The sequence below is a fragment of the Triticum aestivum genome, chromosome 3A, assembly GCF_018294505.1.
Source record: "Triticum aestivum cultivar Chinese Spring chromosome 3A, IWGSC CS RefSeq v2.1, whole genome shotgun sequence".
NCBI lineage: Eukaryota > Viridiplantae > Streptophyta > Magnoliopsida > Poales > Poaceae > Triticum > Triticum aestivum.
In genome coordinates this window covers 515,981,825-515,995,179 of record NC_057800.1, presented here as the reverse complement: position 1 = coordinate 515,995,179, position 13,355 = coordinate 515,981,825, and the positions used below count along the sequence as shown (strand labels likewise).

At 46.6% G+C, this 13,355-nt stretch overlaps 1 protein-coding gene and 1 non-coding gene across 2 annotated transcripts; one reads left to right on the top strand and one right to left on the bottom strand.

Moving 5' to 3' along the window:
• Positions 1 to 4,109: 4,109 nt before the first annotated feature.
• Positions 4,110 to 12,795, bottom strand: LOC123061938 (golgin-84). Its single transcript, XM_044485226.1, has 21 exons — positions 12,538 to 12,795; positions 12,150 to 12,230; positions 12,025 to 12,074; positions 11,278 to 11,928; positions 11,118 to 11,180; positions 10,936 to 11,013; positions 10,619 to 10,822; positions 8,104 to 8,160; positions 7,900 to 7,974; positions 7,738 to 7,809; positions 6,915 to 6,977; positions 6,736 to 6,834; positions 6,117 to 6,194; positions 5,849 to 5,917; positions 5,642 to 5,689; positions 5,456 to 5,551; positions 5,276 to 5,352; positions 5,023 to 5,068; positions 4,833 to 4,931; positions 4,703 to 4,747; positions 4,110 to 4,528 (listed from the first exon to the last, which is right to left on the bottom strand). Exons 1-21 carry the CDS (start codon positions 12,563 to 12,565, stop codon positions 4,463 to 4,465), a joined length of 2,145 nt encoding a protein of 714 aa, XP_044341161.1. The 5' UTR covers positions 12,566 to 12,795; the 3' UTR covers positions 4,110 to 4,462.
• TRNAK-CUU (transfer RNA lysine (anticodon CUU)) lies at positions 12,795 to 12,867 on the top strand. Its single transcript has one exon. It is a non-coding gene; the product is annotated as a tRNA-Lys (tRNA).
• Positions 12,868 to 13,355: the final 488 nt, after the last annotated feature.

Genomic DNA, 13,355 nt, shown 5'->3' with positions numbered 1-13,355 from the left:
GGAAAGGGCTACTGGAGGGCGGCAATTTGAAAGGGGACAGGCGCTAGTGCTTCTCCTAACAAAAGGTGGTCTTCGCCTGCCAAAGGGCTTATCCGTGAAGTGTCAGGGGCTCCATGATGACCTCCGTCCTGCCGCACCACCGTCTTGGTCTTCTATCACCAAAGAGAAAACCTTTGGGACTTGCTTTGGGGCAGGTAGGCATAGCTGCTCCCTTAGCACCGAAGGGGAAACTGTCTCCGAGTGCATAGGATGGTGTCGGGGTTACGATCCTGACAATGAGTACTAGGGGTATGAAAGAGGGGCAGATCCTAGCTGCGACGTAGGTGTAACACTCGGTGTTTAGCGAGTTCAGGCCCCTCTCGGTGGAGGTAATAGCCCTACGTCATCCATGTGATGGGTAGCGCCTGCGCTGCATGGCTCCTCGGGAGGCCTCACAGGAGGGCGTCTCGCAAGGGCGGCCTCACGAGGCCACTTGTTGCGATGGTAGTCTTGATGAAGGCCTTCGTAGGAGAAGCCCCTTGTAGGGCAGGGCCCTCGCGAGGTTGCTGGCTTCGCGGTGCCCGCCGGTGGGCTGCCTCATGATTTTGGCCAAGGGGCCTTCCTAGGTCATAGGCAGGTGGCCCGTGGTACCCTGGTTCCCACTGGGCCGACAACTGCCGGTGAAAGTCCTATAACCGAGGATCATCTAACGGTTCCTCAGGCATGTCGAACTCATCCGGTCTGAGGCTTAAATATTCCTCGGACTCTGGGTAATGGTTGATGTCCTCGGGGTCATCATCGTCCCCGTTGGGCGTGATGCTGTTGATGGGACCATTGTCGGTGTTATAACATGTGTCCAGGTTATCGGCGCCTTCTGGGGTATCGCCGTTATCGGTGACGTCATTGTTATTAGTGGCTTCGTGGCTAGCATCACCATTACCTGCGCCTTTATTGCGGCGTCACCGGTGTTTGGGTGGCTCCTCCCCTTTGTCCTTCCTTTTATCCTTGGGAGTGTCTACCATGTAGACATCGAAGGTAGAAGTGACTGCCTGGTTCCTGGTATAACCGGATGTTAGAGGTGACGATGTATACGACATGTCATCGACATCCTCTTCCATATCGACGGCCTCCTCGGAGGCGTAGTCCAACACGTCAGTTAAGTCCTCAATCATGGCGACTAAGTGGGTGGTGGGTGGGTCGAAAAGCTCCACATTTTTGGATCTAAATCTGCCCTGACCGCGGGCCGAGACCGGCCCATCTGAAATCCTGAGGTTTCAAGCTTGGTCCAACATCTTGTTGAAAGCAAGAAGATCGATTTTACCCATCATCCAATGGCGGGTGGCACCGAGTCGGACTTGCGCCTGGGCACCACGGGGTGCTGCCTCGGGGTTCCTATCAGGCAGGCTGAATGCCCGAACCAGCGAGGAAGTTTTTGGATCCGAGATCGAATCCGGGGCATATGCGTCGGTATTCATGGGCCAATCTGACATCTGGCCTGAAAAGGTAATCCTGTCGCGGCGATCCGTAGCATTTTTCAAATTGTCGAGCCACATGGCTTGGTCCAAAGGGGGGGTCTCTATCTGGACTAGATGGTCAGTCGTATCGGCAAGCAGTGTGATGTTGCCGAAGACAAATCGTTGATCCGTAGATCTGCCATCGAGTTCGTGTGATCACCTGGTGGGACCTGCATGGGCCACCAATGTCAGTGCTAAAACCAGCAGATCTCGGGTAGGGGGTCCCAAGCTTGGTGATTAGAGCTAGATGGTAACAAGGAGAGTAGGGACATGGTGTTTTACCCAAGTTAGGGCCCTCTTGATGAGGTAAAACCCTACGTCATGCTTCTTATATATCGATTGTGATGGGGGTACAAAGTACATATTGATCTACCTCGAGATCGTATGAGTTTGTCTAAGCTCTAAACCTTGCGAATGAGTACGCACGTGTCTCTAGACGCCGGAGGTACCTAGGGTTTACAAATGGGAGGTTACAATCTTTAGAGATAAGCATGCCGGTTTAAGTACGCTTGAAGTGAACGCCAAGTTTTCAGGAGATCTACCGTGGGTCAGGGCTGGCACGGCCATGCCAACAATCTTCAATGGGTTCTCGGCTTGGTCCATTACTGACGGGCCGACGTGGCAAGCACCCCTAATCTAGGACACCAACAGGCGACGCTTCCCCAAGTGGAAGCCGGACCTTCAAGTCTGCCGGCATCATAAGCTGGTCCTTGTAGGCCTGGACCTCCTCCGTTGACACGGAGGGGAACCACTTCCTTGTGGATTTGGGGGGGAGATCGCGACGATCTCACGCTTATGGAGGCGGGCCGCTTCCGCTTTTGGCCGGGAGCACTCACAACCGGCTCCTGGCTGGAAGCCCGACTCCCCTTCTCACTCTTGGTCACCATCGCGGTGAAAAAGGAAGGACAAAGAGGTTGGCAGGGGAGCAAGGCGGAGCACTAACAACACACGCGATTAGGCTGGCGGCGGAAAAGGAAGTTGAAATGACTAGAGGCGGGGAGAAATTGAAAACCCCTCACTTTGCCTCCTCTTATAGCCGCTCCAAAACGGGTGCGGGAATCATGGCGCCATCATCAACGCCCAAAGTTAAAGGGATACACCGCCGACGATTCCCTCAGCGGAGCTTCGATTCTGCCTAAAGTAAAAAAGGCCCGCTGGGAGTGTGTGGCCCTCTGAAGGAAGCGACTACCACAAGAGGTCGGGTTCAGGTTTCCTAAAGCTGAAGGACCAAGGTGCGAAAAAGAGGAAGACATGAGCCGCTGGTGGTCTCAAAGACCACTTCTACGACCTCCGCCACGCGCGGGGGCTACTGAGAGTGTCATACACCTGGGGTGGCTTATTCGGAGGTGCCCAACCGTAGGCCTTGTCGGGGCCCACAAGCCCCAAGGCCGGGCGAAACCCTAAGGGTAGCGTTAAGGACCTTCCTACCGCCCAAGGCAAAGATCGAAGGCAACCTAGATCGCATCTGCCTCGGAGGTGCCCAACCATAGGCCTTGTCGGGGCCCACAAGCCCCAAGGCCGGGCGAAACCCTAAGGGTAGCGTTAAGGACCTTCCTACCGCCCAAGGCAAAGATCGAAGGCAACCTAGATCGCATCTGCCCCCTGTAAACCCTAGGCCTCCTTCATCTATATAAGGGGGGGTCAGGAGGTTTTCATCACATCTAATCTCAGATAGCAACTCTCGATAGCAACATCAAACACCACTCTAAACCCCTCGCATGAGGTATCCCTCCACCATGAAATATCAAACCAAGCAGGACGTAGGGTATTACTCTTCGGAGGCTCAAACTTGGGTAGAACCTTTGTGCGACCTCCGATCCAAGACTTCCGGTCGTGCTTGGACCCCTACCGAGGGATCTGACGGTATTTCGCACCGTCACCTATGATCCCTGCTACACACTCACAACTCAAATCGGGCAGGACCAGTGGAGAGACACCTGGGACTGTTTGGTTGACCGCACAACCTCCATCCTAGCCCGGTGGGGGGGTGGATTTGGCTCGTTTGGTTAGTTGCGCATGCGACTGGGCCTGCATCGCATGCTCCTCAAAGCAGCCCATAGCTTAGCTTTGGAGGAACGTCGGGGTTGACCGTTTCCAGTGAGCCAAGCCCGAGCAAGCGTAAAGAGAGCACGCGGCCGCATGAGCGATGACGAGCGGGAGATGACGCGATGCTTCTTGAAGGCGGGCCATAAAACACCCTCATCACTCTCTCACGCTCACTCTCACCTGTCTCCCCTATCACTCTCCTCTCGCCTTTGGCGGCACCATGGATGGCATCGGCGATGACCATCCAAAGGCGCCTCATCGCAACTTGTCGATGGGGTTAAGTCCTTAACCCATGGGATCTAGGACGCAATCTAAGTTGATATGGGTTCAATTTTGGGTCTGATAGGGTTAAATTTGGGGGAAGATCAGTGATTATGCCCCTGTGTGTGCGTGTGTGTGTGTGTCACGTGTGTGTGTGCGCGCGCGCGCGTGTACTTGTGTGCACGTGTGTGTGCACCAGACAGGCAGCATCCAGATGAGAAGAGACGATGCAATACAAAACAGAACAAAACTCGAGTATGGACGCATTTCCTCATTTCATATCAGTTTGCTCCATCGACCCCCAACAGCTTGTTGTAAGTACTATAAGAATTGGCTCAAGTGGCCTGTATGACACATATATTATTATCGGGTCAGGCTGCTACATTTGTGATTAATATCAAGTGTTAAAGAATGGATTATATAGCCCACGGCCAACCAAAGAACATTACTACTTTACAAACGAGAGGGAAGGGGAAGAAAAAAATTGTAGCAGGGTTAACACCACATCAAACCAAGAAAAACTTAATGGCTGGCCTATTTCGAACACAGGAATTTCACAGGCAATCGTCGAAATCCCGTAGGAACATATAGGGGCCACGTATAGAGCTATAATCAGGAAGTAACGCCTAGATTCGTGAGGGGGTGGGAATAGGCTGTAAAGCCTATGGCAACTTCACGTTGGCCAGGTCCCCCATGGACGATTTCACAGTCTCTTCCGCTGCAAAGTCCTGTAACATTCCAACACGCTCATCAGTTAACTTTGGTTAATTGTTTTAGCAAAAGAGCTCTGTGATAATACACGGATAGAATGAAAAATAAACAACATTGTGTGCCTGACCAAGGCATGAGATGACATGAATGAAAATAAATAAATGTGATAGCAGTATAACATGGTTGAGTACCTGCAGGCGCTGCATCAAGTACATCAAGAACAAATGCACAAACACCTGGAACAGGTATACGCAGATTCAATCAGAGATCAGCCTTAATAAGATCTAAAATAAACATACAGGATCAAAATTATGTTCTTGCCAGATAGAATAGAAGGCTGACTCGGGCAACAGGATGCCGCCACAAAAATCTTGTCGCCCTCACAGCCCCTGAATCTAAAAACTTCGCAGCTTTTTGTAACTGGAACGCCAAAAATGCCAAGGTAAAATATTAGCACTCTCCCACTATTTGTTAGGATGCTGCACTCCAGATTTCCATTGGACACATATACCTGATGATTTGCCGTTGCCATGTGTCGATGATGCAGTGGAAGAGGCCTGAAATATAAAAGGTAATTATCTAAAACTGTACTAGAACTTCCAAATAGAGGAACACAGCTAAACCTTGGAAATCTCAAGTACAATTTGCAACACATGGCTGCTTCTCTTTTGACTGGACATTCTCACAGCATAAAGAAACTATGGCATGCTTATAAACAATATTTTCCTGCATGTTCAATAATGAAAAGAAAACGGTCAACATACTCTAGCGCATTGATATCAGTATCTTCTTCCCATGATGATGCTGATCTGCGAGAAACCCTACTCCTTTCTGCTTCTACCTATCAAATGGAACACAAAGATAACAGAATGGTAGGAAGATAAGAACATCCGCAGGACAATTCCTATAGCACAAGCAACATAGGAAGAAGAGAAATTATGAACCTGCACTTCATGGAATTGCTTCAATGATTTCTCCAGTTGGAACTCTAATGCACCTTTTTCACTGGCCATGGATTCTAATTGTGTTTGCTTGTGGTACTGGAAGAAATAATGCATAGATAATGAATTAGCTCTCCTTAGCTAAAATGTCAATGACAGAAAAGGAAATTGGTATGCTTCAGCACATACCAGCAAATCAGTGAGCTCACGGTATCTTTTCTCTAGCTCAACATGCTCCTAAAAAGAGACACATTTGCACAAGAAAAAGTAACCATTAAGTATGATCTGGTAACAAGATAGATTGTAGTAAATGTTGCATTCGTCCAGTTATAAGGTGGGTAAATGTTGTTCACCCAGTTTTAACAAGAAAAGTGTGATTTGATTAGGATTAACAACCTGTCTAGAATAATGCTCTGCGTCGCGTCTCATTCCAGCCATTTCAACTCTCATCTTCTGCAACTCAGCCTACATCATACAAATAAAGATGTTGAACAAATAATGGTGCAAGACAGAGCATTCTGATTACTATAATAGAAACAACTCCATTGATCCTTTTTACATTTTCTGTGATATTATACCTGATCATCATATTAGCATTTTTACCTAAACTTCCGAATTATTACTTGACAACTGATTCTTTGATATCTTATGAATTAAATGGTACCTCCAAGGATAATATCTGGCTTTCTGCCTCTCTTTGGCTTTGCCGTGCTCGCTCAACTTCCTCCTGCCATGCCTGTATCTGCTTTCCAAAAGCACAGCATCAAGAGAAACAAACACCATAGTGTTACATTTCAGGATAGTGCAATATGCTAAGTTCTATTATTTCAAAAGCAAAGGTAAATAAATACAGATAGACATTTGTAGATAGGGTAGTAAATAGATCCACAATATGAGTATGTCAGGTATGGAGTGTGCTAAAAGTACAGCTCATATTAATCCCGTAAAGAAACCAAGGTTCTTTGATTTTAACCTGAAGAACCCCCAGTTATACTTTCACGGTTTCACCACTATTTGGAATCAGTTCCACACTATATATATATTGTTATGCCTTGTTGCTACTTCTTTGCCGCTATTTTATCTGGCTGAGTGTCTGTGCAAAGGTAGCTAATACTAATAGGAGGTGCTATCAACTTCTCTGCAGTTCTTGACCCAGACCGTGATTGCACTGCGGATTTCCTGATAGGTGTCAAAACATTTTCCATTTTTCCCCTCCTATTGCTGTCAACTATAATTTTTTAGTAATGAGAAACGGGAGATCTGGTTTAGAAGAAAATTTTAACCTGAAGAGCTTGACTAGCATCTTCAGAAGGCTTTTTCTGAGCACGGCGATTACGAGCTTCCATTTCCTGTAGTTCTTGGTGCAGTGATGCACATTCAACCTGAAACAACCAGGGTACCGATAGTTAATAGCAGAAACTAAACTGATCAGATATGACACACAGTGCGGAAAGGAATTTACCTCAAGTACAGCTACTTTGTGCTCAAATTCCATTGCTCTCGATGAGCTTTGATCAGCAGCTCTCTGTATGCCAACAGAACAGTCAAGATCAAAAATCAGAGACCAATCGACTAAAATGTGACACCCATGGAATCTAAACTAAGTGACATTATTGCAAGTACAAGATTTGAATTAAATTGACATAGAACGGATAGGAGTTGAACTATTTAAACAAGAGCTTAGAAAATTAGTGGAAACATACTATAAATCACATATATGTATTGAAGCACAGCCCTGGAAACATAACAGTTACTAATTTTCTAGCTGGATTACTGTTTCTTGCAAGTACACATGCTGGCCTTGTGGTATTGACGAACCTCTAAAATCTAGATAGATTTGTCTCCACTTAGTCACAGTGCTAGAACTTCTAAATGTTGAATTAGCTCATCTTGGCAGTTTGAGTATGAAACTTGTTTTAAGGACATCTACTTAGATCTTCAAATGTATCCCTTGGAGAACAATGCGCCAATAAACAGATGAACGCAACTAATGGGATAGCGTGGCATGTGCCAAAACATTTGATCTTACAGGAGTAAACTTTCATTCTGCCGATTCTAGAATGTAGTAGACTAACATCTGTAGTTGTTGAAACAAATAGTCAGGCTGTGATAAATGCCCCTTGCACTGCGCATGATATTGCAAGAAATGTCAATTGAAACAAACATCTACATAGCACTAACATGCAATTTCCTTGTTAGTGTTCAAGAAAATTGGCAGACAATTTTGACATCCTCACATAATAGACCACATGTTGACGCTTCATATTTATACCTTGTAAAATTACCTGGATTCTAGCAAGAGCATTTGATGCCTCGACAGCCCGATGCTCCAATTCTACTTCTCTGTCAACAGCTGCCTGCAATGTAATAGAAAGTATTGAAATTTTAGAACACAAGAAATTATGATAAAGACAAAGCAATAAAACGGATGCACTTCAACAAATTACCATCTTTGTAGCATTATGTGCAATACGCTCCTCTTCAGCCCTCCGCTCCACGGTTGAAAGTTCCTCTCGTAGAGCCTAACATGTACATGGTACACAGAGGTTAGATTTATTTTTATTTTTTTGAGAATTGCACAGAGGTTAGATAACTTCATGAAAATATGAGGCTGTTCTATTATTCTACCCCAGAAAGTCTATTTCACTAACCTGGATGATCCTGGTTTCAGTAAGCTCACGGTTCCTCTTAAGGCCATCCATATCTTCCTAGTATCCACAGAAAACAAAATCGATTTATTATTTGATAACATCAGTTATGTTACAGTCTTACAGAAGCCTAAAAACATAAGGAAAAGTGTTAACAGTCACCAACATAGCCATACTATTCAAGATTTATATCCAAAAGAGATCATATCAAGCTGTACAACTTAAACACACAGGTGCTAGTTCCTGAGAGTAAGTCCAAGACTTCCACTGATATCTGAGTCTGACAGAGAGAGCACAGGACACTCCAGGTTCATACTCATTTGCGATAACACACAGCTCGAGCTCAAAATTTGAGCAGGAACACGAAGCTCCATTGATTTAAACTATGAAGGCAGAATGCTAGAGACTGTAAGAGACTTTCCATGTGTCAAAAAACAGACACGTGCAGATGTGCATATATAAAATGAAAATGAGCAACTCCCACTCCCGGGCACAGAATAAACTAGGAGGGGGGAGTTTCTACATCACTAATAAGTTTTTATGCTAAGTTCTACAGCCAGAATTTTTTTAAGACACACAAGGGTGAATATTAACAAAGCTACAAGAATCCGCAAATGACATGAGCATCTTGAGTTCTTGGAATGCGTAAAAAATATCCAAAATCCTGCTACTCCAACTCCAAATCATGTCTACTTGGGACCTTATCTGCATTCAACTAGAAAGAAAGTTCACAAGCACCTCCACGGTATTCCAAATGGAAAAGTACAAAAACACATATGACAACGCAATTATAATTAGATCATGACAGAAAATGAAAGCATGTGAGTAGCAAATCACTGAACAAATGGCCACTGTGCTAGCATATTTGAAACAATTATAATGGCCACTGAACAACATTATCGTACATGTCCTTGATGAGGGTAATGTACAAAGTCCCAGCAAAGTACATTACCCTCATCAAGGACATGTACGATAATGTTGTGACAAGTGTTCGAACATGTCATGTGGGGCACGTCCTACAGGCATGGGCCACGCAGCCAGGAGCAGCAGCCGTCGGCCGCATCAGGCGAGGCGTAGGCTGGGCAGGAGTCCTGGTCCTGATACATTAGTTCCTAGAATAAAAGACTAGTTTGTTACGTATAGGTTTCTAGTTTGTTAGCAGCCCATGGGGCCTTTATATATCGTATAATCAGCACCCTTTGAGGGCAAGCAATAAAGTTATTATCTCCTACCTCTTCCTCCGTCTCCTATCCTCTCCTCCCGCACCATTGAGCAGCCAGGCAAAAACCCTAGCGCTCCTATCCACCGAGACTACGAACTACGTAGTCGAGGCCCCGCTGTCTTGGGCACTGAGGCCCTTGACAGAACAAGTGATGTCGACACCGATGACTTCCCGATTAAGATAGGACTGCATCAGGGGTCAGCTTTGAGCCCTTATCTTTTTGCATTGGTGATGGATGAGGTCACAACTCTCAAGGGATATACAAGGAGATATCCCATGGTGTATGCTCTTTGCGGATGATGTGGTGCTAGTTGACGATAGTCGGACGGGGGTAAATAGGAAGTTAGAGTTATGGAGACAAACCTTGGAATAGAAAGGGTTTAGGCTTAGTAGAACTAAAACCGAGTACAGGATGTGCGGTTTCAGTACTACTTGGTGTGAGGAGGAGGTTAGCCTTGATGGCCAGGTGGTACCTCGGAAGGACACCTTTCGATATTTGGGGTTAATGCTGCAGGAGGATGGGGGTATTGATGAAGATGTGAACCATCGAATCAAAGCCGGATGGATGAAGTGACGCCAAGCTTCTGGCATTCTCTGTGACAAGAGAGTGCCACAAAAGCTAAAAGGCAAGTTCTACAGGACGGCGGTTCGACCCGCAATGTTGTATGGCGCTGAGTGTTGGCCGACTAAAAGGCGATATGTTCAACAGTTAGGTGCGGCGGAGTTGCGTATGTTGAGATGGATGTGTGGCCACATGAGGAAGGATCGAGTCCGGAATGATGATATACGAGATAGAGTTGGGGTAGCACCAATTGAAGAGAAGCTTGTCCAACATCGTCTGAGATGGTTTGGGCATATTCAGCGCAGGCCTCCAGAAGCTCCAGTGCATAGCGGACGACTAAAGCGTGCGGAGAATGTCAAGAGAGGGCGGGGTAGACCGAATTTGACATGGGAGGAGTCCGTTAAGAGAGACCTGAAGGATTGGAGTATCACCAAAGAGCTAGCTATGGACAGGGGTGCGTGGAAGCTTGCTATCCATGTGCCAGAGCCATGAGTTGGTTGCGAGATCTTATGGGTTTCACCTCTAGCCTACCCCAACTTGTTTGGGACTAAAGGCTTTGTTGTTGTTGTATAATGATTGAAGACAGCAGTAAAGTGCCACTATGGAGTTCATACAATCATACATTAAACTCTGCAACTGCACAGGACACTGGCCACAATGTATGGTTTCCTTTGGCGATGTAGTAGTGTTACAGAAAGATTAAAAGAAACTTGAAAGAGTATGAAAGATGAAACCTGTAAAGATGCCAGCATTTCTTCTGAAGCTGCTGCTTTTTTCTTCCAAGAGTCCAATGATTTAGCTAGAGATTCAATCTCAGTGTTTTTTGCAGCCAAAGCATCAACCATGTTAGATTCAACTCGTGAACCTTGTACTCTGGACACCGATAGTTCTTGCTGTAGTTGCTTTATATGAGCTTCATGTGAGCTACATTTCTCTCTCTGTTATGTGTTATGAAATCAATATATATTAGGGAAAACCACTCTACCGTGCATGGGGTTAAGGTAATTGGAAATAAAATGTAATGAGATGAATTTCGGTAAGATAATCTGACCTCCTGAACAAGAAGTTCTTCTAGCTGTGCATTCTCGGATTTATATTCTTGGAGACGGGATGAAAGTCCAGCACAGACCTGTTGATAAGTAAAACATAAACCAACAGGTCAACATATGGACTTAATCACAATAAAGGTAAGCAGGTAACGTGGCAGCGTCACTATGCTTATACTAATCATACCCGAGCTAATCTAGCTTCTTTTGACTGGCCAGTTTTTGCAGCGCTTTTTAGTAATCCCTGAGCCTGCCAAAGACCAACAAGACAGCGCTATAGTGTAAGCAGAGAATGCATTCACATCAGCATATCTTGGTCATTATGAGTGCAATTTGCTACAGCCTACCTCCTCAAGTTGATCTTGATCCTTCAGAGGAACTGATTCAGACTTATGTTCCTGTTGATTTTGTGTGATTTCTGGTGGATCTGACAAATTGTCTTTCTTCAGATCTTGGGATTTGCCAGAACCTTGTGAATCGGGTACTCCAGAGATAGTTCTCTCCTGGATAACAGCCACAGCTGTGTCTTTATCCTCCAAACTGACTGCTAAACCAATGTCAGTAGACTGGTTACTGCTGCTTGGCTCATTTTTTTCGCCTGGAACTGAAGGAGCAGAGCTTTCAGAAGCACTCTCCAAATTGCCAGAATCTGCAACATGATCCGTGATGGGACCTGTATCCTCAGGGGTTCTCTCTATTGACTGGACTTCAACTGCATTATCGACAGCATTAGCAGCTACATCATTTTTAAGGTCAACAGTGGTGTTCTCTACTTTGTCGGATGTGCTCTCAGCATTCGCTCCCTTAACATCAACTGAAGTGACTTCAGGTTCGCTGGCACTAACAATAGCAAGAGCATCATCATTTGATGAATCAGGACGTGCCGAAGGTTTGATCTTCTCAATCTTAATCCTCTCCCGAGGCGGTTGCCTGTTCTTCCTCTCCTTCTGAGCCGCTGTCCTGTTACCTGCATCCCCGGTAGTGAGCTTCAATGGACCCTGCAATGCGGATTTACAGCAGGCTTTAGACATCAGGTATCAGGCACGCCGTCTGCAAGGAATCAAGTACGCTCAAGAAGTCTATCCAGTTGCGACCTTCTCCCTGGGCTTTCCCCTCTTTGCTTGCCCTTCTTGGCCATTCGATCCTTCAGCAAACAAACATCAGCGATTACTTATATTCCAACTCGCCGAGCAGCTGGCTAACACGGGGCAATGTTTACCTGAGGGCTGAGGAGCAGTCTGCTCGTCGGACAGCTCGGTGGCCACGCTTTTCGCCCTCCGGTCGACCACTTCGAGCAAGTCTGTTACAGCAAAAAACAGGATACTTGTTACAGCTCCACATTGCCAACAACTCAATAGCGTATCAAGCAGGCAATGGGTTCGGGTGGGGTGCAACTGGCCCGCCCGCACACCCAAAGGCGGTCGAACAAGGCACTGCATCAAGGCTAGCTCGCCAGATTTCGCAGCCGGCGTCGTAATCCCACGCAGTAACCGCCGCGGATGCAGTACTAGAGTCGAGGGGAGAAACCCCAGATCTTAGCCCGCAGGAGAGGTGGATCTCGGCGGCGATCGGGAGGAGGGGAGGGGAGAGGAGGCTCTGGCGCGTACCTTCGGCGACCTTGAGCCAGGAGGCCATGGCGGGATCACCGCCCCGGCGAGAGGAGGGTGGCTGGCGACGAGACGGCGAGCTAGGTAGATGAACTGACTGGTGAGATTTCCGGCCGCGGCAGTGGGGTTCTCTTCGCGGGATAGTTGGTGCTGGCGGGGCTCGGAGGTCGGATCCGACCGACCGGTGGGTTTGCTTTGGTGAATGGCATCATGGAATCATATAGCCATGAGAAGCATTCCTCTTCTATCTCGCCAAAGCCCGTCTAGCTCAGTTGGTAGAGCGCAAGGCTCTTAACCTTGTGGTCGTGGGTTCGAGCCCCACGGTGGGCGAATGTGGCATGCCGTTTTTTTCTTCATTCATTCATATTTTGGGTCCATTATAGAGTTTCCCAAACCTTTTTCTTTGTTCATTCATATTTTTGGGGCCATTATAGAATTTATCAAACTATAAACCATTGGATCGCTCATATGAATCTTGGCACACTGCCATGTCATGGTTTTCATTCGTGACGCAAACATCTTACCCTCTCCTCCCTATAGCAAGCGCAGGGTCGAGGCTTCTTCAAAATCTCATTATTCTCTTCGAGAGAGAGTGAGGCAGAGCTCTCGTCGTTGTCATATGTGTACCAGGTATCCCGTTGCCTCCCCACTGCCCACCTCACCGCCACCGACACTCGCTAACACCACTATCGAAAAAAGGTTTTCCCCCGCTTTGTGTACAAAGCAACCAACCGAGACAACCAACAATAGGTGCTGGGACGGAAGCAGCACAGTCATGCTCAAAAGAAATAAAAGAGAAAATACAAGAGAAACAAATG